Source organism: Cavia porcellus, unplaced genomic scaffold (assembly GCF_034190915.1).
Source record: "Cavia porcellus strain 051 isolate PalLab524CR breed Dunkin Hartley unplaced genomic scaffold, mCavPor4.1 scaffold_27, whole genome shotgun sequence".
NCBI lineage: Eukaryota > Metazoa > Chordata > Mammalia > Rodentia > Caviidae > Cavia > Cavia porcellus.
Genome location: NW_026947510.1, coordinates 20419653 through 20443716, shown reverse-complemented (window position 1 = coordinate 20443716; position 24064 = coordinate 20419653). Strand labels below are relative to the sequence as shown.

Here is a 24064-nt window from a genome sequence, read left to right as displayed (position 1 = left end):
TCCTCCTGCCTCAGCCTCTCAGAGTGCTATGATTACAGCCATTTGCCACCTCATTGAAGGGGGACATCATGGGGAAGGGTTGGGCTCCTGGGTCCTCTCCTGGGTACTCTTCACACACGTCAGGATCCAAGCACTGTCCCCAGTGCTGGCTCACGCATATTCCCCATGTCACCTTTGAGATACTAGCCATAGACTCACCACACCCCAACAGGAAAAGTCATTTCTCTCCCAGAGGCAGGAGACAAACCTAATGCTTTCTCCCTCAAATGTGCAATTCATTGAAGGGGGATGGTGCATGTGCACATCCAGACAGAATGTGGAGAGAAGTCTCTCCTGCTCTGTGAATCCCTAGTTCCCCGAGGTTAAGGAAAGCTTTGATTGGCCTGACTCTCCCCCTCCAACCAGCTCTCCCCAGCACCTCTGCTTGAGTATATCAAGGCACTGTGACCCAACAGAGATGGATGGGCATGGGGTAGGGAAAACCAGCAACTGTCCACTGTGTGACGGCATCTGGTCCTTCCTGGGAACTGGTTTTCTGCTCTTCTAGATGCTTCTTGTCACCTTGACCTGCACACACCCAGGGACAGTAGAAGGGATGCCCCATTGCAAAGACATGAACAAGGGGAGTGGCCAGCTCAAGGCCCAGTGCTCTGCAGTTTCTTCCCTGTGGGTCACTCTTGAGAGTTTGCTTTGCTGCATGGTTCACTGCCCTTAGTGATAGAAGGGGGAATTCACTAGGACAGGAAGCTCAGCTAGGGACCTCGATATCAAGATTCAGGTTTCCAGTGAGCTGTTTATTATCTAGAACCTCCAGGAAACCCTGGAACTCACTGAGGCCTTTTGTAGGGAATGAAGCATTCACCGAAGGCAGAGTACCTTTAAAAATAGCTCCTTAGCAAGGCATGGTGGTGCAGCCCTCTAATCCAGCCCTCAGGAGGCTGAAGCAGGAGGTTTGCTGAGAGTACAAGGCCAGCCTGAACTGCATGATAAATTCAAGGCTGTCTAAACCACATAACAAAACTCTGTCTCCAAAAAATAAATAAATAGCATGGCAGTGTAAGAATCCTGAGAAGGTAGAAAGTCTGGTGCTTACTTTGTGATGTTCTTTTGGAGGCTGGAGGACCTGGGAGAACGAGCTCCTCTCTCACCCATTCTGACTGCCTCTCTTCTGCTGCGCTGTGTTTCCTAGGTGTGGGTAGACGCTGGGACGCAGATCTTCTTCTCCTATGCCATCTGCCTGGGCTGCCTGACTGCCCTGGGCAGCTACAACAACTACAACAACAACTGCTACAGGTGAGAGCCCTGGCCTGCCACATCTGCCATTCCCACTGCCCTGCTGCACCCCCAGGACCCACCAGCCTGCAGGTCCAGGAAGGTACAGGCTGCCCAGCTGGCCTTCCCCTGCTCAGGGCCAGAGGAGGGACTCAAGCCAGAGAAATAAGGCCCAGCATGGGCTGCAGGCGCCAGGCATGCCCCGCCCCACCCCCATGGTATCAGCCTCTGCCCCCTTGCATGGTTCACAGGGACCCTGGCGGGAGAAAGGCCATGCTAGGGCCACGAAGCTGGTAAGTGACACGGCCCCTGCCACCCCTCCTCCAGCACTGAGCTCTTGCTCTTCAGCCTCACGTCCGTCCCCTGCCCTGCCTGCAGGGTCCTTTTCCTTCCTGCTAGGGACCACCACGTCCTTCCTAGACGTCGGCTGAGGCTTGTCATCAGCCTGCAGATCTGGAACAGTTGTCTCCTCCTGGCCATCCATGCTTGTGATAAACACTGGCCTCTGCCACTCTCTGCAGGCAGGGATTCTCTCTGCCTGTCCTCTCATAGTGGGAGTCAGCAGGCGCAGCAGGTGACATGGCAGCATCACAGGGCCATGAGCATTCTGCATCTAAACTGCTCTGCGTGCAGGTCTTCCTGATGCGGAGAAGGGGTGCACCCTCCTCCTGCTGGCCCAGCTTCCTGCTGACTTCAGAATGCTTATTACATAAGCCAGATGAGAAGGGAGGTGGCAGAGGGAGGGGTGACCCAGCTTTCAGGCTATGCAGGGTTGGGGTGCACTAGGCAGACAGGTGAGTCACAAGCAAGAGGGGACCTCAGGTCCCTCTGCCTCTGTCCCTCCCTCTATCCCTCTGGGATACAAAGAAGTCACTTGAGAGGCGACTGTGAGAAGATGGGGATTTTGTGATGAGACACATTCATCTTTTACCTGGGCAGCAGCCCACACAATTATCCAAAAGTGAGGCTTTGGGAGTCTTTGTTCCTAGAGGTTGTTTGCATTCAGCTTCCAGAGAGGACATCAGGGACAGCTGGAACATATGACCCCATCTCTGGAACTTGGGTCTGGTGGATCCTCACACAGGGTGACACATGGCAGGGCCTTACAGAGCAGAACAGGAGGATGGAAAAACACAGTCCCTGCAGTGGATGCTCTTCCCTGCCCTGGGAGCAGAGGAGATTCAGATTTGCAGGTGACATCCCCAGCCCCATCAACCCAGTCCACATCCACGGTGCCAGAAATGACCTTTAAAGGAAACGTATCTGTCTTCCACTGCCCCAAAGATGCTGCATAACAAACAGCCCCAGGCCTCAGATTCAGACCACTGAACATATTTACCTTTATGGTTCCCAAAGCAACTGGTCAGCAGGGGACACTGGCCTGCAGCTGGGGGCCAGGTGGAGTTGACCCCAGGTCTAGCTCAGCCCACTGTGTGCCCACATGGTGTCCAGGCTGATGGATGGCAATGCCTGGGGGAGGTTGTTCTCATGGAAAATCACAGAAATGGTGTCACATCTGCTTAGGCTTCTTGTCCAGAGCAAGCTGCATGGCTGAGCCCGAGTCAGCGGGGTAGGAAATATGCTCCATCCCGGGGAAGGAGGCAGGGAAGCAACTCATTACTAAGAAACAAATCCGTCTGCACAAAGCCTGCAGGACTCTGTAATCCAAACACCTCTTCTGCAATAGGGGAGACTTGGCCCAGAGGGCAGATAGTGGAGAGGTGGGGGGCCAAGGTCCTTACACCCATCCAGTGCTCCCTCCAGTTTGTTCTCCCTGCTAGGGTCACTGCAAGGTGGCAGAGTCACCCACATTAGCATGACCTTTTGTCACATTACAGACCATGGTGTGGGGAGAAGAGGCGGTGAGATGGCTGTCTGTGTTTAAGGCAGCTCAGTCATGGCTGCTGGTGGAAGAGGGGCTAGACGAGGGGAGCAGAGAGACAGGCTCAGCACTGGGGTACAGAGATGCTGCTGGCAGCAGTGTGGCCAGAATGGTGCCCTCATAGTCCCAACCCAGTTGCCGGAGCTCCAGGCACAACACAGTCATTCCCCAGCAGCAATGCAGCGCTGTCCCACACAGAAGCGTACCCCTCTGTCCTGCTGGCTGTGAGCCACTGGGCGTCTTACCCCTCTTCTCCAGCTTTTTCCCCTTCCAATGGACCACAAAAGAAGAGATGACCTCCTCCCCCATCCTTGCTAGCTCTGCACTTCCATGTGCCAGCTGCCCAAGCCCACACCCTTCGGTGCTTTGACCCATGACCAGCTTGTCTTCTGGAAGCCAAGAGAAGCTGTGTGACCCTTGACTGGGCACCCAGCCTCTCTGAACCACCAGAGCCTCAGCTGCTCCTGCCCTCCTGGGACATCCATGGCACCTGGCGGGGGCCATCTCAGCCTTTTGCTGCCTCATGCACCCTGAATGAGCCCTGTCTCTCTTCCCACAGGGACTGCATCATGCTCTGCTGCCTGAACAGTGGCACCAGCTTCGTGGCCGGCTTTGCCATCTTCTCAGTCTTGGGCTTCATGGCTTATGAGCAAGGTGTGCCCATTGCCGAGGTGGCTGAGTCTGGTGAGTGGCTGGAGCTGGGGACGTGGGAGGCCAAGAGGCCTGAGGTCTGTGTGGCCTGGGTGTGGGTCTCGAGTCCCATTGTTTGTTCCCAGCTCGGTGGCCTGGGAGGGAGGCCCGACCCCTTCGTGCTGAGACCACAGCCCAACCTTATCCCCCAGTTCTGCCTGCTCCTGGCATACTCTCCTGTGATGCAGGGAGCCTTTTGCTGGCCTCCCTTCCTCCACCACGGTCTGTTTGAGTCCATGCTGACTGTGCAGGGTGGTGTCACAGCACTGCCCTCATCGTGGCCCACCCACCACTCCCTTCATGTCACGCTGCACCCTGTGGGATGTTTCTCCTCCCTCCCTCCACCCAAGGGCCTTTGCACATGCAGTCCTCTGCATTATCCCACCATAGGTGGGTTGATGTGCTTATATCATGCCCGCTGCAGGCAGAGTACCTATGTGGAAGAGTGAGAAGTGTCCCTTGATTACATGGTGCCTGCCTGTGTCTTGGGAAGAAACTATGCATCTGCATGAGAAAGTGAGAGAATAGTTGGTGCTCATGTGGCAGCTGGGTGAGACTGCAGGCAGATAAGTGCTGTCAGTGTTCCGTTGTCCAGTGGCATGGGACATCTGCCAAGACAGCCCTGGGTGCCCAGCTCCTCAGCTCTTGTCTGCTCCTTTACTGGCAGCATCTGTGCCTGTCCCTTGGGATGAGGACACCGAGCTCTGCAGGGTCCAGCCAGGCATCGTGTGTGCCAGAACCTGAGATGGTGCTGTGTGGAGTGGGGCTCGAGCAGACCCACGGATGCCCAGACGGTGCCACACAGGAGCTGTTTCCGTGTTTCTCACGGGCCTCAATCTGCCTCACAAATGGCACTTTTCACAGGGTGTGGTGTGGTGGCACGCACCTGGAATCTCAGCACTCAGCACTCGAAAGCCTGAGGCAGGAGGATCGCCATGAGTTCATATAAGACCTGGTCTCAAAAACAAAAGAGAAGTGACACTACTGCCCCCAGTTCACAGATGAGGAAACCAGGGCTAAGAGGCCTGCGGTCACTTATCCAAAGTTGCACAGGCTCAAAGTGACAGAGCTGGCCATCTGGCTCTGGCTGAGGCACCAGGCACTTATCACTGCGCGCAACCTTGAGGACAGCACTGTGAGGGAGACGCTTTTCCCAGACTCCCTTTCCGAAAAGGAGCTGCTGGTCCCACCTCCTGGTGTTAAGCAAAGGGCATCTGCTTGCTGTGGCAGCCTCCTGTTGTTATTTCCACAGGGGAGGTGAATACCACAGAGGAGCTTGTTAAAAAGGGATGGAGCCCACAAACAGCAGTTCTTATTAGGCTTTTGTTTCCTTTTTTTCAAACTGAAAATGTATTCATCATAGAAAAATGCAGAGCTGTTGACAAAGGAGACAGTGCAACCCAAACCCCCCGGAACACTTTGGGGAGGTCCTGCAAGGGCTCCGATGCATGGGTGGCTGGGGTGGGAAGGCCAGATCCCGCCATTCCCAGCAGAATGAGGACAGCTTCCTGCTTGGTCAGGCCAGGTCCACCATGAGTTTCAGCAGCCACATGGCCTCCCAATGACAGACACATGGAGTGGGTCTTCTTTATCTACTCATCAGGCCCAGCGTGTTCACAGCTTCCATGCCCTGTGCCCCATGCAATGCTCCTGGCATCTCTGCAAGGTCAGGTGTCGGATCCTCTGCCCCTGGCTGCACATGCAGCATCCTGGGCTTCACAACCAGGCTCCCATTCATACAGCAGTCCTGGGTTTTCCAATGCCCATCCCAGATGAAGACCCCATAGTTGAAAGACATAAAGTGATTCACCCAAAGTTACGTAGCCTGTAAGTGACACAGTCTGATCTGGCCCTTTCTTCCTTGCCTTCCTGTCGCTTCCTGTATCAAACAGGAGACCCTAGTCTGCGTCCCAGGTTGGTGGAATAGGGTGAGCCTCTCCTGAAGTTTTCATCATCCAGAGCTAATGCAGGTTTCAGCTGTCTCTCCTTCCTCAGGGAACCTGGCTCACGTTCTGAGGAAGAGGTTTTGGAGCATACAGTAGTGAAATAGCTATCAGCATGTTTCATGGACTGTCCTGACAGCCCTGAGACTCAGCCTGGAGGAGAAGACACCCTGGAAAATAGGAAGGTAGACCTAAAAAGCCAATGCATGAGAAAGGTTAAATAAAGTGCAGACAGTGTCTTGCTCCCAGCCTGGTGCCCAGCGTCTACTGAGCTACTTTCTAGGCCTGTCCTGGGGAAGGCGTTTATACAACCTGAGGCCAGGTGTTGTGTTTATAACTAATCTGATCATCTCAACCTTCTAACTGAATATTTGCTGTTTTAAATTATTGATATGACTCAGTTCTAAAGTCTGTGTCAAGGCAGAGAGTGTCAGAATGCTAACCAGAAGTAAGCAGTGTCAAATGTGTGGTAAAAGAGCAAAGTCATATGTTACTAATTCTAAGAAGACTTTGGCAAATTGCAGATGTGTATTGTTGGTTCAGCTCCATAATTAAAGAGGTAGAGCTAGAAAGCTGATACATGAAATAAATATGAAAAAAAATATTGTTTAGCCCAAAAGAAGTCAATAAAAGTACAGAAGAGTAAAGCAAAGCAAAATTAACAACAATAAGGCCAAAAAGGAAACAAATACAAAACAGTAGACTTAAACTCAGCTAAACCAACGATTATATTAAATGCAAATGGACCATATATGTCAATTAAAAGGCAGAGATTATCAGACTGAATTAAAAACCAAGACCCAACTGTAAAATGTCTAAAAGAAATGCATTTTAAATTAAAGATACAGATAGATAAAATGTTTTTAAAAATGGAAAAAGGAAGAAGGAAGGAAAACAATAAGCATAAAAACTTGGCTTGGCTACATTAGCATGAGATAAAGTACACATCAAGTCAGAGCAAATTGCTGCAGATAAAGAGGGCAATTCAAAGACTGGGCATGGCAGTGCACACCTGTAATTTTAGCATTTGAGAGGTTGAAGCAGAAGGATCTCTGTGAATTTGAAGCCAGCCTGGGTGACATAGCAAGACTCTCTCAAAAAAAAAAAAAAAAAAAAAAACAAGAAGGAACAATTAATTGGGGAGATCTAACAGTCCTACATGTCTTTGCACTTGATAGCAAAGTCTTAAAATAAATGTAGTTAAAACTGATGGAACTAAAGGGGGAAATAGACAAATCCACAATCATGGTTGGCAGCTAACTTCTGTCTCACTTACAATAGAACAACTACACAAAATATCAGTAAAGATGCAGAGACCTAAGCAACACTGTCAACCATATTATTTGACATTTATAAAACTCTGCAGAGTACATTTTTGTCCAGGTGAATGTGGAACATTCATCATGGTGGACCATACGGTGGGCAATAAAATAAATCTCAGTGTATTCAAAACATTGAAATTGTACAGGCTATGTCTTGTTTAACTACTGAGTGAAATTAGAAATCCATAACAAAAAGATATCTGGTAAGCCCCCAAATATGTTCTAGTTAAATGAACACTTCTAAATATCCTAGAGTTCAAAGAAAAAAATTTCAAGCTGAATTATATAAACACAACGTGTCAAAATAGTTCTAGAATACTCAATAGCGTAAAAGTGAACTTTGAGAAAAGTCCAATCTATGTAGTTACTGCAGAAAGTCATGCACAAGGCCCTGGGTTCCTTGCCAGGCAGAAAGGTATAATCTGCCATGACCATTCCAGGAATGATGCAAGGTTGGGTTAGTGATAGGAAGCCCATTAATATTTTACATGATATTCACATATATAATAAATCATATGATGATTTTATCTCCATCAATGCAGAAAAGCCTTTGGCAAAGTTTAAATACCTATCTACAATTAAAAATAATCAAGATAATAGAATTTGACAGGTATTTTTAAGTACTGTCTTATAAACATCTAAAAAAGCAAGTATCAATGATATTCTGCCCACATATAAGAAAGAAGAGCATATAGGAAACTATGTCTGCTTTTTGTGTAAAGGATACAAAAGGGTGAACCAGAAACAGAGCATGGTTTCCTTTCTGAAGTGCATAGAAAGGAGCTGCAGGGGAGGGACAGAAATGAGGTACTAAGATGGCTCTGAAGCAGCACCTCCACCCTGGCTGTGGGCTTATATTTTTCAGTAATGAGATTGAGCCCAGGACTTCACACATGCTCTGTAAATGCCCCACCACTCAGCTGCATCCCTTTATTTTTATTTTTATTTTTGTTTTGGGGACAAGATCTCCCTAAATTGCCCAGATTGGCCTCAAGTTTTCAGTCCTACCTTAGCCTACCAAGGAGCTGGTATTACTGGCAGGCAACACTGCCCCAGCTCCTGGTGCATCTTTTGTATTAGCCTTGACTGTTGATACCTTTCACAAACCATCCAGAAGAAATAAACCATTATAGTGGGGCAAATGAAATGCAAACAATACCAGATGGACCTAACTATTACAAATGACTGATGACTTATGTAGCCACACTTCAGAGGATGGGAAAGAAAATACTGAGGAACTGTGTTGAGAGAGGGCTATAAATCAGAAGAAAAAAGTTACTGTATTTGTGTTAGTACAGTAGTGGAAGTTAGCAATTCTGCAATGCTGCATATGAAGATTGGACAGAGATCAATATATTATAGGTCATGAGAGTCACATATTTCATTGTCTGAGAATGCATTTAGAGATAAGGAAAACAGCAGAATGAACTCTGTTGTAGGCAGAAGTCTTAACATAAGGGAACTTACTGTTGTAAAATGCATGTTGCCTGAGAAATCCCCGTGTGTGGGTAGATAGATTTCCCATGCTGTGAGCTAGAGGGCCCGCGAGCCCTGACACTCCATCACCATACCATAGGCAGAGGCATACCCAGCACCCAGGTCTTGATTTTCAGGCATGCTTGTCAATCACAAAAGCCAGGGTCCCTTGGAGGGTAGTGGATTCCAGTGCTGGGCAGGACAAGAGGAAGCTAGAACATGTATGTGGTGCCAGAGAATAAGGACTTGCTCAGAAAAGGTATGGAAGCATCGGAGGACCCAGGGCCAGCCAGAAGCAGCCCTGGTGACCAAAGCCAGGCAGCTCAAGCAGCTGATAAATAATGACGGCATCAGATGGTGACCCACAGAACAAACTAACATCCGGGAATGTGCTAATGGGGACAAACAGTTGGGAAGTAGTGGGGAGCTGCGCCTTATGGGAGACTGTAGCTAATGAACAGAGCAGAAATGGGAGGAATACCAGATCACCATCAGCTGAACACCAAATAGTAACCGGTGGATGCCAAGGTCAGTGGATATAAGATTGAGCAGGAGCAGGACATTTTCATTATCTCCAAGTACTCCCCCTCTTAGGAACTGGAAAACTGCAAGAGCAAAACAGTGACTTTTGAATGACAAAAGCTGGCAGACTGGTGCCTCCTTGGCCAGGTGACAGAGGTAGATATCACCAATAATACAGCTGACTGACATGTAGCCCTGTTGTGATGCTGAGGACGCCACATCCTTTCTGTGATTTCCTGGCCTCAGGCAATCCTAAGAAGACATCAGCAGACCCTCATGAGGAGACACTGCGCAAATAGGGAACCTGTACCCATCAATGTCAAGCTCGTGAAAAAGGGCGGAGGAACTACAGACCAGAGGAAGATAAAGAGCTACCACCTTGGAGGATACCGTGAAATTGTGCCCCTGGTAATGAAACAGGAAGAAAAGATATAAGGAGAAAAGAGAAAACAATTCCATCAGTCATTGTCCAGAATAAACAGGAGAATGGAGGTGGAGAAATAGCAGAGGGACAGCGGGAAGGAATGAGGGAAATTCTGGTTGTCTGTGTAGACACTTTTTCAGAACCCTCGAACTGTGTACTCCAAATGAGCTGTCACTGTGCGCAAACTGTGCTTTCATAAGGCTGCTCTCAAATGTGCTCTGCCTATTCTGCAGCATCTCATCAAATTCTCAGAACCACTTTTTTAGGTGAGACTTTACTATCTCCATTATCAACTAAGAAAACAGGTCTCAAACACAGCAAGTAGCCAGTCAGTATTAGAACCCAGATCATCTGGCTCTAAGGCCTGTGTGCTGACCACAGACCACAGAGGGAGAGCATCAGGGCTCACAGCTCAGCAGGACTGCACCTCTCCATGCACAGAGCCCTCTCTGCGCCTTGCCTCGCCACAGACCGTCCCTCCGAACCTCTGGGTGGGCCAGGCAGTCTGCATTTTGAGGATCACCACATCCACACTAGAGCAGCAGACAAGGCCGTTCAGGGGATGGTCCTAGTGGCACACCCACCCTGAGTTCAAAACCCCAGCCCTTCCAGACCCTCATTTGTCTCTCTTTGAGGCACAGTGCTGTCTCAGGGATAGTGCAAGATTCCTATGACCCGAATACGTGTTAGGCACCACCTGGTACCTGGCACCAAGAGCACCCCATGAGTGAACCTCACCCTAATACCCAGATGCACTCTCTCCTCCCTGTAGGACCTGGCCTGGCCTTCATTGCCTACCCCAAGGCCGTCACAATGATGCCTCTGTCCCCACTGTGGGCCACCCTGTTCTTCATGATGCTCATCTTCCTGGGCCTGGACAGCCAGGTAAGGGGCACGAGAGGGTAACGGGGAGTGGGCACTGCTGACAGAAGAACCCAGCTCAGGTGAGCTCTGCCCTGCTGTCTTCTAGCAGCCTGTCACCCGTCAAGCAGCTCCTTGGTCCCCACTTCTAGACTGGGATCTCTTTGAACCTTCCCACTGTTCCTCACTGGGAACTCCCAGTTTCCGGTTTCAATCTGTTCTGTTATTTTTATGTCTTCAGTGCTTCCATTCTGCCAACCAATTCCTGCCCTGGCAAAGTGGAAGGACTTCCTAAAGAGAGCCAGCTGCTATGTACCCAGGGGCCATGGCATATGTGTCCCTGTGCCAACCCCATCATCAAGGCCACCTCTTCTTCCTGCTTCTGTTGCTGTGTTGGGGTTCCCTTGGTATCACCCACCTGCCTCTGCTCTCACCATATGGCACCTGAAGGAGGGAGTCCCTAGCACAGGTACACAAGGTAGAGCATTGGCCTGTGTGTACCCACCCTCATCTCCACCAAACACCCTCCTGGCCTGCCCTCCCAGAACTCCCCATCCTGAGTCCAGGGGCCATCATATGCCTAGCACCCCAGACCCCTACCCTCTGCCTATGCAGGTGAGAGGCCCCACTTTAACAAGGTGGTGGCCCGGCCCCTCCCATGACCTTGAGGGAGTCACTCAGCACACGAGTCCCATGTGCCTGTCAACCACCCATCCAATTCCTCCCCCCTGCCCAGCCTCAGGAGCCGCTAAGCTAAGCCAAGAGGCACCGGGTGTTTCTGCTGATAATCTTGTTCCCATTGTTGCAGGCAGAGGCCTCGGGGATCAGGGATGACAGCTGGTGCGTGACAGGATGGGCCTGGTAGAGGAAGGGAGGAGGAGGGTGAGGAGGAGCAGGGATAGAAGGGGGAAGGGAAACAGAGGCGGTGGCAGCTGCTGCAGCCAGGTCTGGCTCACTTGCTGTATGCCCAACCTGTGTGCACAGCATACTGTCACCATAATCACGCGGGCTGCGGCCCTTTGTGCTGCCCAGTGTGCACAAGTGTGGCCTCAGAGAGACTGAGCAGCCTCACCATGCTGTCTCACTTGCACCCCAAGAGTTGCTCCCAGGCCCCACTCCTTGCCCTGGGACCCGGAGAAAGAAGAACAAGGCCAGCCTTGCCTTGTGACAGAAAGCAGGCAGCCTGGGTTCTGCAGTCCCAGAGTTTGTGCCTGGAGCTTGGGTTTGGTAGTCCCAGGGATCTTGAAGCCACGTGGCTCAAGGGGTGTCATTCCACCTCGGTGTGCTTCACGGGTTTTGTCCACATGGGAAGGATGCAAATCCTTTTTCTGAGATAATAAAAGTGAATCTTCTAGAATTTAAGGCCTAGAACATGTCCTGAGGTAGAGGAGTCCAGCAGCATGGTGACCAGCAAGAAAACCCTTAATTCCTGCCCTGCATGTGCACCAATGGGCAGAAGGGGAGAGGGATGGAGGTCATAGCAAGCACCAGCATTGCTGTAAGCAATACAGTGGATCCCCAAAATTTATGGGGGTGAGGTTTAGAGTACCCTCACATTGTGAAAAACTGCAAATTCCAAATATGGTCAGAAAAGGCCTATAAAGGCCTAGTTTTATGGTTTAAACTCTAAATATGCTGTCTCCTACAGCTATGTAATTTAACAAAATACTATATTAATAAACCCTTAAAAGGTGCAGGGTATTTTGGTAGCATCTTAGAGATCTTAGGGCTTCAAGAAGAACAAAACTGAGAACACAAGCATTAGCTATGTGTGGTCTCCAACCTGTTAGGACACGAGGATGCTGGTGTATCTGGGAGATGGGTTATGGGGCAGCGACCAATCGAAGCAAGGAGAACTCAGTAGCCCTCTTGGATTGGCCACTTGCAGACCTCACACACACACACACACACACACACACAAAACAATTACAGAGGATAGTGTTTGCAGGTTTACAAACAGGTTCTAAGAAAAAATCCGCGAATGACTGAGACCTCCAACTCGGACCCATGACTTTGATAGAGTGCACTGTAGCATCGGTAGGAGCAGCCATCCTGCACATGGGTCCCTGCACTGGAAACTAGAAACAGGTGAAACCAAAGCAGCCCCTGGCCCCATGTCCTCTCCTCGCATAGATGTAGCCAAGCCAGGATCCCTGGGTAAGGAACAGAGGCAAAGACCTCTGTGAGCCAGTAGGAAGCAGAAGTGGTTATGAGATCTCCCCTTGGTGCCGTGAGAACCCACCCAGAGAAGGGGCTTCTTGCTGAGTTGGGACATTTGGGCTGGGTACTGATGGGCAGGTACGAGTTGGACTGCAACTGTGTGCCAGGCCCTGTGTTCCACGCTGAGAATTCAGATGCTCAGCAGGTCAAACTCATCCATCGGGGCCTGCACCATTTGACCAGAGCTCAGAGCCCACCCAGCAGAAACAGAGAGCTGGGTGTTGCCATACCACTGACTGCCCTCGCCTAGCAGTGGGCACCTGCCTAGTAGGAGCAGGGACAAGGAACTGACAGTCCCAGAGCCTGCTGCGAGCAGAGCACTGAGCGACATGGGCTCCTGATTTGCTTCTCTGGTCTCACTCCAGTCCCTACCCCGCGCCAGGTCCAGCAGGAGTCTCAGACCACAGTGCAGGTCTGGGTTCTATGGGCTGAGTGCCTGGGGCAGCCCAGCCCCACCTGTTTCCTGGGCTCAGGGCACAGCCAGTGTTGGTGTCACAATCTTCGCTCCAGGGCGCCATGTGGGGACTAGAGGGAGTACAGCTGCCCTGCTGGGAAAGAAGCTGGGTGAGAGCAGCCTCTTCCTGGGTCTCACGGCATGGTGTCCCCTGCAGTTTGTGTGCGTGGAAAGCCTGGTGACAGCTGTGGTGGACATGTACCCTAAGGTCTTCCGGAGGGGCTACCGGCGAGAGCTGCTCATCCTGGCCCTGTCAGTGGTCTCCTACTTCCTGGGCCTCGTGATGCTGACAGAGGTGAGCACGTGGGGGTGGGCACAGGGGCAGGGGCCAGGCAACCCCTCCTGCTGGTGCGAGTACTCACCAAGCCTGGGCACTGGTGGGGGCCGAGACACACAGGATGATCTTCAGCACATAGGTGGCCACTTCAGTCATCCCAGCTAGCAACTTCTGATTGAAGCGGACAGTGTCAGCTGCCAACTCCTAAACTCAAAGCTGGTTTCTCTGGGAACAGGCACTTCCCTCAAGGTGTGCTCCGACCTCTACCCACTGAGCATCACCCTGCTGGGCCTGTAGTGTGTGAGGGACTCCCTGACCCTGAATTGAGACTCCCAAACCAAGTCTCCTGACTCAGCAGCTGTCCTAATGATATAGGGGAACGAAACTCCCAACCTACTATGTCCGGTATGAGTTTGTGTTCTCTAAAATCAAAGAATGAATTTTAGGAGTAGCGGAGGTTAAGAGCAGAATATGTTTACTGAGAGAAAGAAAACTTCTGTCTGAGAGAGACAGAAGGGCCCCGAATGGGTTGCCAGGGAACTTTGTCTTTTTGAGGAACTTTTATAGAGTGAAATCACAAGGTGAGACGGGTCCAAGGTGAGGAAAACCTGGGAACTCTCAAGGTGGGCATGAGAGGGACGGTACTATGGCTCACCAGTAAGATTTTAATTGCTCAGGTAAAACTGATTAACTCAGGAACAAATGGGGAAGTAATACCATAGTGAGTGGGCATGCTTAGCAGCAGTGATTTCCTGTAGGGCGCAGGGATGGTAACTCCTGACTTCCTCAGGGTGATAGAGAATTATTTGGACTATTAATCCTGAGAATGTGGTTGCATTTGCTTTGCCTTTGTTTTGAGGTCTGGCCCACAGCAGGAGGAGCCTGTCTCCTCAGAGGTCACAAAGTATCTGAACTTTTGCACAAGGCTCCTTAGAGGGCCCAGTGCTGTCTGACTGCCTCTAATATTTCTAACCAACTCAGCTACCTGTAACACTAATACTTGTTCAGGTGCCTTGGGAAGTGAGACTGGTATGTTTCTCCCATGTGCACAAAGATAATTAAGAAAATGCTTCTTCTAGGAGACAGGCAGAGATTTCTGAGAGCTGTCGGAGGAAGGGGTACTCTGAATTCATCAGAGCAGCCATGTGAAATCGGGCCAACCTGGCAAACGCACGGCCTGTGACTCCTTGTGGAACCTACTAGTCCTTTCCCTGAATGTCCCCTGCTAGGAAGCTGTGCTGCCTGCCTCCCTGTTGGGGCTCAGCCTCTGGCCCTGTGTCACTAGACCAGCCACCCTCCTTGTCCCTCAGCCCAGTAGTCTGTAGTCCCTGTTCACCTGCCTCCCCCATGCCGCAGGCCATCAAAGCCAGAGCAGGCCATCGCCTGCCTACTCAGTGTGGCTCCTGGTCATTGTCCCCCCCATAATCTGCATTAGAGGAAAGGCACAGGGAGTGGAGCACCCCCACTCCTCCCTCTGTGGGCCTGCAGTGGCAGGGTCTTATTAAGCTCTGATTAATCATGCAAAGGCGAGTCTTTTGTTGCATACAAATTGGGAGGCTGACAGGGACAGGCCAGGGTCACAAGAAGAGCAGGCCAAATATGGGTCTGGCTGGCTGGGAGCATGGCCTGCCATGCCCATTTGCTTGAGGCCTGGATCCACCTGAGGAGCTTGGTAACCCAGGGCCTTCAGGGCACCAGTATGAGCAGTCAGTGCAAAGAAACAGGATCATTCTCAGTGGCCAGAACGTCTGGGTAGAGCATCAGCAAAGTACAATTTGCCTTCCGGCCTGGCTGAATCTCTTCCTTCATTCAGAGCTTAGCTCCAGGGCAAGCACAGGCCATCAACTTGTAGCCCCCACCAGGTAGGGTGCTGGGTGACCAAGACCCGGCTCCACTGCCAAACCGTTATATCAGGCTTTGTGCTTGACTCCTCCCCAACCAGCCGAAGGCCAGCAGCAGGCACTCTCCCTGCACTGTGCCTCGGTGTCCCCTATAGCATAGTGCCTGCCTGTGATCACATTGGAAAGGACCAAGAAGTGAACCAAGATACAGAAAGCGGTTGAAACAGCAGGTCAGTGATAGACAGGATGTGTCTGGAGGACTCGTTGTTAGGTAGTTTCATTGTGTGGCTGCCACAGAACAAGCTCACACAGGACAGTGACATCCCAGGGCTGTAGTCTCAGGAGACCTCTGTCCTATGCCTGATACCACAGTGCCTTTGGGCTGTGCTGGGTGTGGCCTGTGGTTCCCACTCCATATTTAGTGGAAGGAAGGAAGTTGAGGGGTCTCAAGAGCTGGCTCAGAGCCGGCTCTACTGCTGGTCCCAGTGCTCAGGCTACCCTTGTGCCCACAGACCTGATGGCCACTGCGGTATTTGCCTTGCTTCACTCTCACTGTGTTTAATAAAACACAGTGACGTCACCAAGCATTAAAAGAGAGAAAACTTTCTCATGAAAACCTGGATTTCTGTGTCTTCCAGCAAACCTGCAGTGATGGCGGCCCTGCACAGCCCAGAGTGCTGTGGCCATATGGGTGCTGTCCCATGAGCTGCAGTCCCCCCACTCCCTGGTGTCACACCTGGCCCATGTTTCTCATTTGGAGCAAAGGTGTACTCCTCTGGGTCCGGCCACACTGCTCCGTGTCTGAGGAGGGAAGCAAGGACACAGAGGGTCTCGGAGTGAGGCCTGTGCAGGAGAGAGCAGCACACAGTGCGAGCACGGAATTGGCACTGGTAGGGGAGACCCTGGGGGACGCACAGGGCCCAGCTCTTCACCCTCTCTCCCCCTGCACCAGTGTGCCAAGGTGATGGCCCTGGCTGAGTGACAAAGATTTTGGGTAGATCCAACCTGTCCCCTCACTGCAGTGCCTCCTACCTCCTGGACCCTAGCTGGCTAATCTCATGCCCACCAGGACCTCCACGGAGCTTGGTGACCATGAAGTCCATCAGTACCCATGAAGGATGGGCCCCAGGATCCGAATCCACAGAGGCAAGACGTGGTGGGCACACATAGTCCTGCTGGGCACTAGCATCTCTTGTGGCTTTCCATACCTACTACAGCATCCAAGAAATTGGTGTCTGGGGACTGTGATAAGAACAGCATTTGGACAAGTTCAGTACAGAGGCTTTTTTCCCCAAATGTTTTTGGTCAAGGGAGGCCAAATCCAGGGATCAGAGCTTGCAGCCATGGTGCCAACTGTGTTACCACAGGCCAGGCCCAGCCATTCCTCCAGCCTCCAAGGCTGGCTGTGCACCTGCTGTGTGCCAGTCCTTGGCCCAGCCCAGCCAGTCAGGGTCCCTGCCCACACAGGGCCCACACTCACACTACTCAGGGACCTACTGTGTGGCAGGTGCCACAGAGGATCGACGAGGGCCTTTTTAGCTGTAGGCCTGACCACGACTGACTTTCAGTGTGATGCTGGGGAGGCTTGGGAGGCTGAGATAGGACATGCCATCACCTTGCTGAAGTCCCCAGAGGATGGGTCTGGAGGTACCCAGGCATGGAGGCTGCAATGTTCAGAGAAGGGACAGGCACAGCCCTGGCCAGCGGCAGCCCCAGAGGGCCACAGCTGCTGTCAGCCAGCAGCAAGCTGTCCACATGTGTCTCCGCAGGGAGGCATGTACATCTTCCAGCTCTTCGACTCCTATGCCGCCAGCGGAATGTGCCTGCTCTTCGTGGCCATCTTCGAGTGTGTGTGCATCGGCTGGGTGTATGGTGAGTGGTGGGTCCTCACCCCTGGTGACTTTCCTGCCTTCTCGTCCCCACACAGGGAGCAGGTTTACAGTCTAGGCACTGTGACCTCAGGTTTGACCTATCCCCTACTCTCCATTTCTCCTCTGTGAGATGAAGTTTGTGGAGTGTTTTTCTAGGTGGGACACAGTATAGACAAAACAGCCCTCAGTCAATACCTCCTTCTCGTCCTCCTGTTCCTCAAATTGGGCCACACCAAAGGTGCCAGACATGGAAGTGTAGAGTGGCTGCTTTGCCTCTGCCAGCCCCACCCAGCCAAGCTGCCACCTGAGCGGGTCAGCCAGCTCTTCTGGCCTCGCTTCTCCAAAAGGAGCCCTTCCACCTTCTTCCACAATCCCTGTGCTCTGAGCCCCTTCAAGTCAGCCAGCTGCACCCCATGATGAAACACAGCCCCCACCCCAAGGAGGACAAGAAGACTTGACTGAGTTCCGCCTCCACAGGTTCCAGCTTGGGCCTTGGCTGAGGGCAGAACCTCATGGCTAGAGTGTGGTCTGCAAAGCCATGGCAGCTCCAATGGGGCAGAGAAAGAAAGGTCAGGCAGGGTCCCCAGATCCCTTCTGCGGCATGGCCCCAATGACCTAAGGACATCCCATCAGGCACCACCTCCTAAAGCACCATTTCGGGGACCAGGCTTTTGCATGAGGTCCTTGGGGTCGTTCATCACTCAGGCCACACTGTGTCACTTTGTGGTAGGGTTTAGTGGTAAATAAGAGCACTGAGTCTCATGCCCACTTGTTCTTCTCTGCAAGGAAGCAACCGGTTCTATGACAACATTGAAGACATGATTGGCTACCAGCCACTGTCACTCATTAAGTGGTGCTGGAAGGTGGTGACCCCTGGGATCTGTGCGGTAAGGACCAGCCAGGTGCCATGCCTGCCCACCTGCCACTTGTTTACTCACCCTCTTTCCCTTCCACATTCCTACCCAGCCTCACTGGCCCTGAGAGAGCTCATGTCCCCAGGTCCCCTTGTGACACCTGGTGAAGCTGAGGTCACAGGGACAGGTTCTGAGCTTAGCAGGGCCCTCACCAGATCCTGGCTCTGCCACCAGCTTTCTGGGTGGCCTGAGCAAGTGTACACCTGCCTTGGGCCTGAGTTGTATCTCACTGGCACCAAGGCCATGTGGACCCTAAGGTTCTGCTTTGCTGTTAATTATGGTGGTGACAAAGCTGACATGATGTCAGGCTTGTATGCTTCTCTAAGACTAGACTACAAGGGATCTTGTTGAGAGACAGGACACAAAAAATGTGCACAGCCTTGTCACCCATTGCCTGCTTCTTGGTCCTGGAAGTATCTCAGAGCATCTCATAGTCTGGAGAGGTTGGGAAAGTAGCTTTGAACCTCAAAGGAAGTAACAGGGACAAAGCAAGAGTCCCTGGCTGGGCAAAGTAATGGGAGGTCCAGGTCTCAGGAAGTGGGGACCGAGTTGCATCCCTATGCATCTTGATACTCCAGATGCTCTGGCCCACATTGCTATGGACAGGTGGGTGTTGGTGACCAAAGGAACTTCTCATCTCTGTGTAGGGTATCTTCATCTTCTTCCTCGTCAAGTACAAGCCACTCAAGTACAACAATGTCTACACATACCCTGCCTGGGGTTATGGCATCGGCTGGCTCATGGCGCTGTCCTCCATGCTCTGCATTCCATTCTGGGTCTGCGTCCAGCTATGGCGGATGGAGGGCACATTGCCTGAGGTGAGGGAGGCTGGTGTTGGTGGGCACACTGCCCAAGACAAGGGAGGGGAAGACAGCAGGTGTGCTGCCCAGGGTGGGAGGGGGCAGGGAGGGATGGAGAGCATGCACGGGTCCTGGCACCTCACTGGTCTCAGCCTCTTCCCCTGGGCAGGGATGATGCAGATATGCCAACCTATTCCTCAGGAAAGTCATGGGCCACCTCCTGTGTGGCAGGCATCCATCATAAAACTTGTGCTGAATGTGTCTCTGTGAGGTCTCAGGGGTGCACTATTGACTTTCCTGTCACTGGACAAAATGCCCAAATCCTGTAAAGTTAAAGGAGAAGAGGCTTATTTTTGCTCACAGTTTCCTGTAGTTCATGGTTGGCTACCTCCAAGACAGAAGTGGTATGATGGAGAGCCCTGGCGGAGGAAACCTACTCACCTCATGGCAGCCAGGAAAGAGAGAAGAGAAAAGCTGGAGAGAAGCATATGCCCTTCAGGCTACACTCCCAGTGACCTGCCTCAAAACCCCCACCTCCTAACAGCACATTCAGTCATGAACCCATCAGTGAATGAATTCACTGATGAGTATAGCACCTCACAATCCAGTCATCTTGCAAACACATGAAACTTTGACATTTTCAAACTTTTTACATTTTAAATATAAACCATTGCATTCTTCCCTTGACCCCCAAAATGATCATATCTATCTCATTATGCAAAATACATTTGGCACATCTCTAAGAATTGCCAAAATCTTAACAGTTCCAGCACAGCTGAAAAATCCAAGTCCAAAGTCTCCTCTGAGACTCAATCCAAATTCTTAGCTATGAACCCTTGTGAAAATCAAAAAGAAAGTTAAGTACTTCCAACATACAATTATACAGGATAATGACTCCCATCCCAAAGTGGAAGAATACATGTAGGAACAGAAAAAAATAGGGCCAAAGCAAGACTGAAATTCAGCAGGGCAAACATTAAATCCTATAGCTCCATGCCCCATCGTCTGGGGCAGATGGTAGTGAGATGTGGGCTGTAAAGGATTTGGGTGACCCTTCCTGCAGATTTATTCAGCATACATTCCACATTCCTAGCATCTCTAGCTCCTTGGATTCTCCATTGCATATTTAGTTACAGCATCACAGCTTCGTGCACTGTCCTCTCATGGGCATACTGCTTGGTCTTCCAGGACTTCCTCTGAAATCTGGATGGAAGCCACCATGACCCCATCACTCTTGCATTCTGTATGCCTGTAAAATGAGCACCAGATAGCCGATGCCAAGGTCTGCTGCCAACTTGAGCAGTAGCCAGGCCTCCTTGCATTATGGCCACAGAGGTCTCCCTCCTAGTGCCTGTGTGGCTGAGAACTGTGAAATGAATCCAAATGAATCAATTCCCCAGGCAGCCCTTCTCAAGCAGGGAGACTGAGGGCTCTCTTCTCAAATGAAAGCTTTATAATTCTGTACCCTTGAGCCTATGAAAGATGGAATTTTGTTGATTCTTGAGATGCCTCCAACTCATATGTCCTATCATCCTGTGCAGAGTTCTTGATTTCTTTTTAACGGTGATCTTTTCAGCAACATGCTTGCTAAGAGCCCAACTTTGTAGGCACTTCCTTTCCAATGAAACTGCAGACTTTTTCCATCTGCTTTCTGTTACTTAGTCTCACAATAGAACTAGTTAAAAGCAATTAGCAGTATCTGTGCCACTGCCTGAATATTGGGCTTCCAGATTAGTCTACTGCCCTTAACTTTATAGTCTATCACAAAATCCCCAAACATAAATAAATGTAAACACATTTTCTTCCAGGTGCAACACACATGCCCTCTAGTCCAACCTCCAATATAGTCCTTGCCCTCAACTGAAGCCCCTTGAGCCTGGCCTTTACTGTCTTCATTCCTGTCAGCATCTGGTTCCCTGAACTCTGACCAAACTCTCCAACCAATGTCTGCTTGTCATTGCACAGGCTTCTCTAGCTGACATCTCCAAATCTTTTTAAACTCTTGCTACAAACGAAAGACTCAACCACATGGTTAAGTACAGTCATAGCAATGACTCGACTCCTGGTACTAATTTCTGTATTAGTCACTTTTCCATCATTAGAACACAGTACCCAACACTCACAACTTAAAAGAGAAGGTTACTTGGCTTACAGCTTCCAGTGGATTCAGTGGTTGGCTGGCTGGCTCCAGGGCAGAAATGCCCTGGTAGAAGGGCATGCCAGAGGAAAGCTGTTCATCCCAAGTTGAGAGAGAAGGGAGGACCTGGGGACAGGAATATATCTTTATAGGTCATACCCCAGTGACCTACCAGCAACCAGACCCCACTCCTAACAGCACACTCAGCTACTGAATTCATCAATGAATCCACTGGTGAGTATAGCACCCCCATGACCCAATCATCTTCCAAAAACTCCAGCTCTGAGCATAAGAGCCTGTGGGAGATAATTCTGATCCAAACCATAACACTTGGCTGGCATGGCTAGCCAATGGCCCAGCAGCATTCAAATCCCAGCTTCTTAGCCCCTGCCAGAGGGCAGGGGCCAGATAGTGGGTCCTGATTTTAGTTTCAGATTCTAATCACCTTCTTGAGGTCACCCAGGAAGCCATGCACTTCTGCACACCCTCATCTCCTTTCTATTCATTAATACCAGGAGCAGGGACCTTTGTTGTCTCTATTATCCAGGGCAGGAAACTGAGGCCTATGGAGGCCAGTGCATCATCCAGGAAAGAGCACTATGGCAGGGCCAGGACCTGGGCCTCAAGCTGGTGGATCCACAGCATTGAGGCACCCCACATGTGCACTGGCAAGGCTCAGGCTGACTCCTAGGCCCTGGCAGCCCCCTGAGACAGCTCTTCTCCTCTCCAACATCTAGAAATTCCGGAAGTTGACAGTCCCCAGTGCAGATCTGAAAATGCGGGGCAAGCTTGGGGCAGGCCCACGGACGGTGACGGTAAATGACTGTGATGCCAAGCTCAAGGGTGACGGCAGCATCGCGGCCATCACAGAGAAGGAGACGCACTTCTGAACCTACTCATCTGCCTGCCACCTCAATTCTCCTCCCCTTCTCATGTGTAAATGACCCCAAGCTTCTCCTAGTGGTAGGGGCTTTGCTTCTGTACACAGGATATATTAACACGTTAATCTCCATGGGCCACTGTACACATGCTGATAACCCCCATCCCGACCTCGCTTGGTGACCATGGAAGTATCCACCACCGTGAGATAATTCTGTACAGAGACTAGCACCTCACACATCCCACAATGGTTTTAATCAGTGTGTCTTAGGGGTCAGTGTGCCATATTGTAAAAATTTTATATTGGGGCTATGGGCAGGTAGGGTGGGGAGTGATAAACTGTTCTCTGCTGGCCTCTTCACCCACTATTCCTGACTCTGTGGGCAGCTGTCCCCTCTGGGTCCCCAGCTTCTCTCTTGAATATCCGTTTTTCAGGGATGGGGTTTGCAGGCCAAAGGCTATATAGCAGAGCAGAGAAAGCCCCAGCAGACTGGGGACCCCAAGGTCAGAGGCCCTTTGCCTCAGTCCTATTAAGTGACCTTTGCCACTCCCTTCCCCTCCCTGGGCTCAATTTCCCTATCTCCCAAATTGGGGGATTCTGTTTGCCTCCCTCCCCTAAATCACTGCCATTTAACTTGACTCCTAACATTGCACAGGCCATCGCCTCCCCCTATCCCAGTCCCCTCTATGGAACCCTGTTTACACCTGCTCACTGGAAACCTGATTTCTCCTGCAATGATGTGGTGATATGTGTGCTAACCCTGGCTTTATCCTTGTCCCAGCCCTGTGGCAGGGGCTCCTCCTGTCAACCTCCTGATCTTGTCCTCCCTCTGTGTCTCCATCCTGGGCAGAGCTATGGAGGAGCCATAGTGGCTTCTGATTCAGGAGGCATAGACTTCCTGTAGCCTCCCACAGTGGGTGCTGCTGGGAGGCCACAGGCCCTTCTCTGTCCCCAGCTACCTCTTTTCCTGCTTGCTGTCACCTGCCTACCCCTGTCTTGTTTGTCCTGGCAGACCCTGTGTGGAGACTCCCTTCTCTGTACCAGCAGCCAGAAGCCTCAGCTCCTGTCTATACAAATGACCTGGGCGGGGGGGGGGGGATCTGGGGAGCCCTTGGTTCTTGGGTTGAGGGGCACAGGCCTCAGGCCACAGGAGGGCAGGACTGGCCTCAGGCCTCAACAGTGATTTCTTTCCCTGATTAACTGGACTTCACATCAAGCCTCCATGTGGTCTTCTGAGCTATCGGGGTGAAGAAGGTGCATTCATTTTTCTTCCCTCACAGGCCCCATTTCCATTTGATGGAACTGTTAGCTTTCTACAAAAGATACCCATGTGTTCCATTGACCCAAAGGTTTCAAAAACCTGTATTCTCTACTACACCAGGCCCTCACCTAAAGCCTGAGTTTGCTCATAGGGAGGCCCAGGCCCCAGGACAGGTGGGGGCACCTTGTTCTGGGGCCCCTCTTGCTCCTAGCTGCTCATGGACAGACCAGCAGCCCCTGAGCCATCTGGCCTGGGGGACCTGGGAGCAACCCCCTGCACTTGTTGTCCTCAGCCACACTCCTCCCAGCAGGCCCCAGGGAGAGAAATCTACTGCTGCTACAGTCCCACCACCAGCTCCTGCGGGCAGACAGACAAAAGGACTGGCCTCCAAGGTCTGCCGCTGGGATGCACGCACCAGACACGTGGCTCTTAACACTTGACACTCTTAACCCTACTCATGAGCAGGGTGGAGGGGGCTGGGTTTTCTGTATTTTGTAATTTCCTACTAGGATCCGGGTAACTTTACAGGGTGGGGAGGGTGATGTGGGGTGGGGGCTGTGTCATCGTGATCACTTTTTGATATTTGTTAGGAACAATACATCCTTTCTGAGATATTTACAGTATTATTAAAAAATGAAACCTGTTGTCTTGTTTTGCATCATAAATATTCTTATTGGAGGCCCCCAGGGCACATGATACTCTGCTTACTTGTTTTTAAAAAACGAAGTGGACAAATGCATCACATGGCTGCTTTCAGTAGGGTGATAGTTTTGCATTTTCCTTCAGTTTCTTTATTAAGATTAGGAGCAAAGAGAAGCAGCATGTCCCAGAAGGCCCATCCACCTTCATTCCCATGTTCACCGTTCACATCGCATTTGCCAGCTGCTTTACAGAAGCTGTCTCTTCCGTCCTCGACACAGTTGTGCAATGGGCCCTTCCATGTTATTTATTTGTGACTTTGCCCATTCACAGATTGGTTGCATTGAGGCACAAAAAAAGTCAAGCAGTTTGTCCACA

The 24064-nt window shown here is 51.1% G+C and overlaps 1 protein-coding gene across 1 annotated transcript in view; it reads left to right on the top strand.

The window, feature by feature from the left end:
* The window catches only part of Slc6a11 (solute carrier family 6 member 11), a 101412-nt gene extending 77669 nt beyond the window's left edge, over positions 1-23743 (top strand). Inside the window, exons 7-14 of the mRNA XM_063238011.1 lie at positions 1190-1293; positions 3714-3838; positions 10304-10416; positions 13224-13361; positions 16954-17056; positions 17842-17942; positions 18617-18787; positions 21644-23743. Coding sequence (XP_063094081.1) covers positions 1190-1293; positions 3714-3838; positions 10304-10416; positions 13224-13361; positions 16954-17056; positions 17842-17942; positions 18617-18787; positions 21644-21796 — 1008 coding nt within the window. The 3' untranslated portion in view covers positions 21797-23743. The remainder of the gene's footprint in view (positions 1-1189; positions 1294-3713; positions 3839-10303; positions 10417-13223; positions 13362-16953; positions 17057-17841; positions 17943-18616; positions 18788-21643) is intronic.
* The last annotated feature ends 321 nt before the right edge of the window (positions 23744-24064 follow it).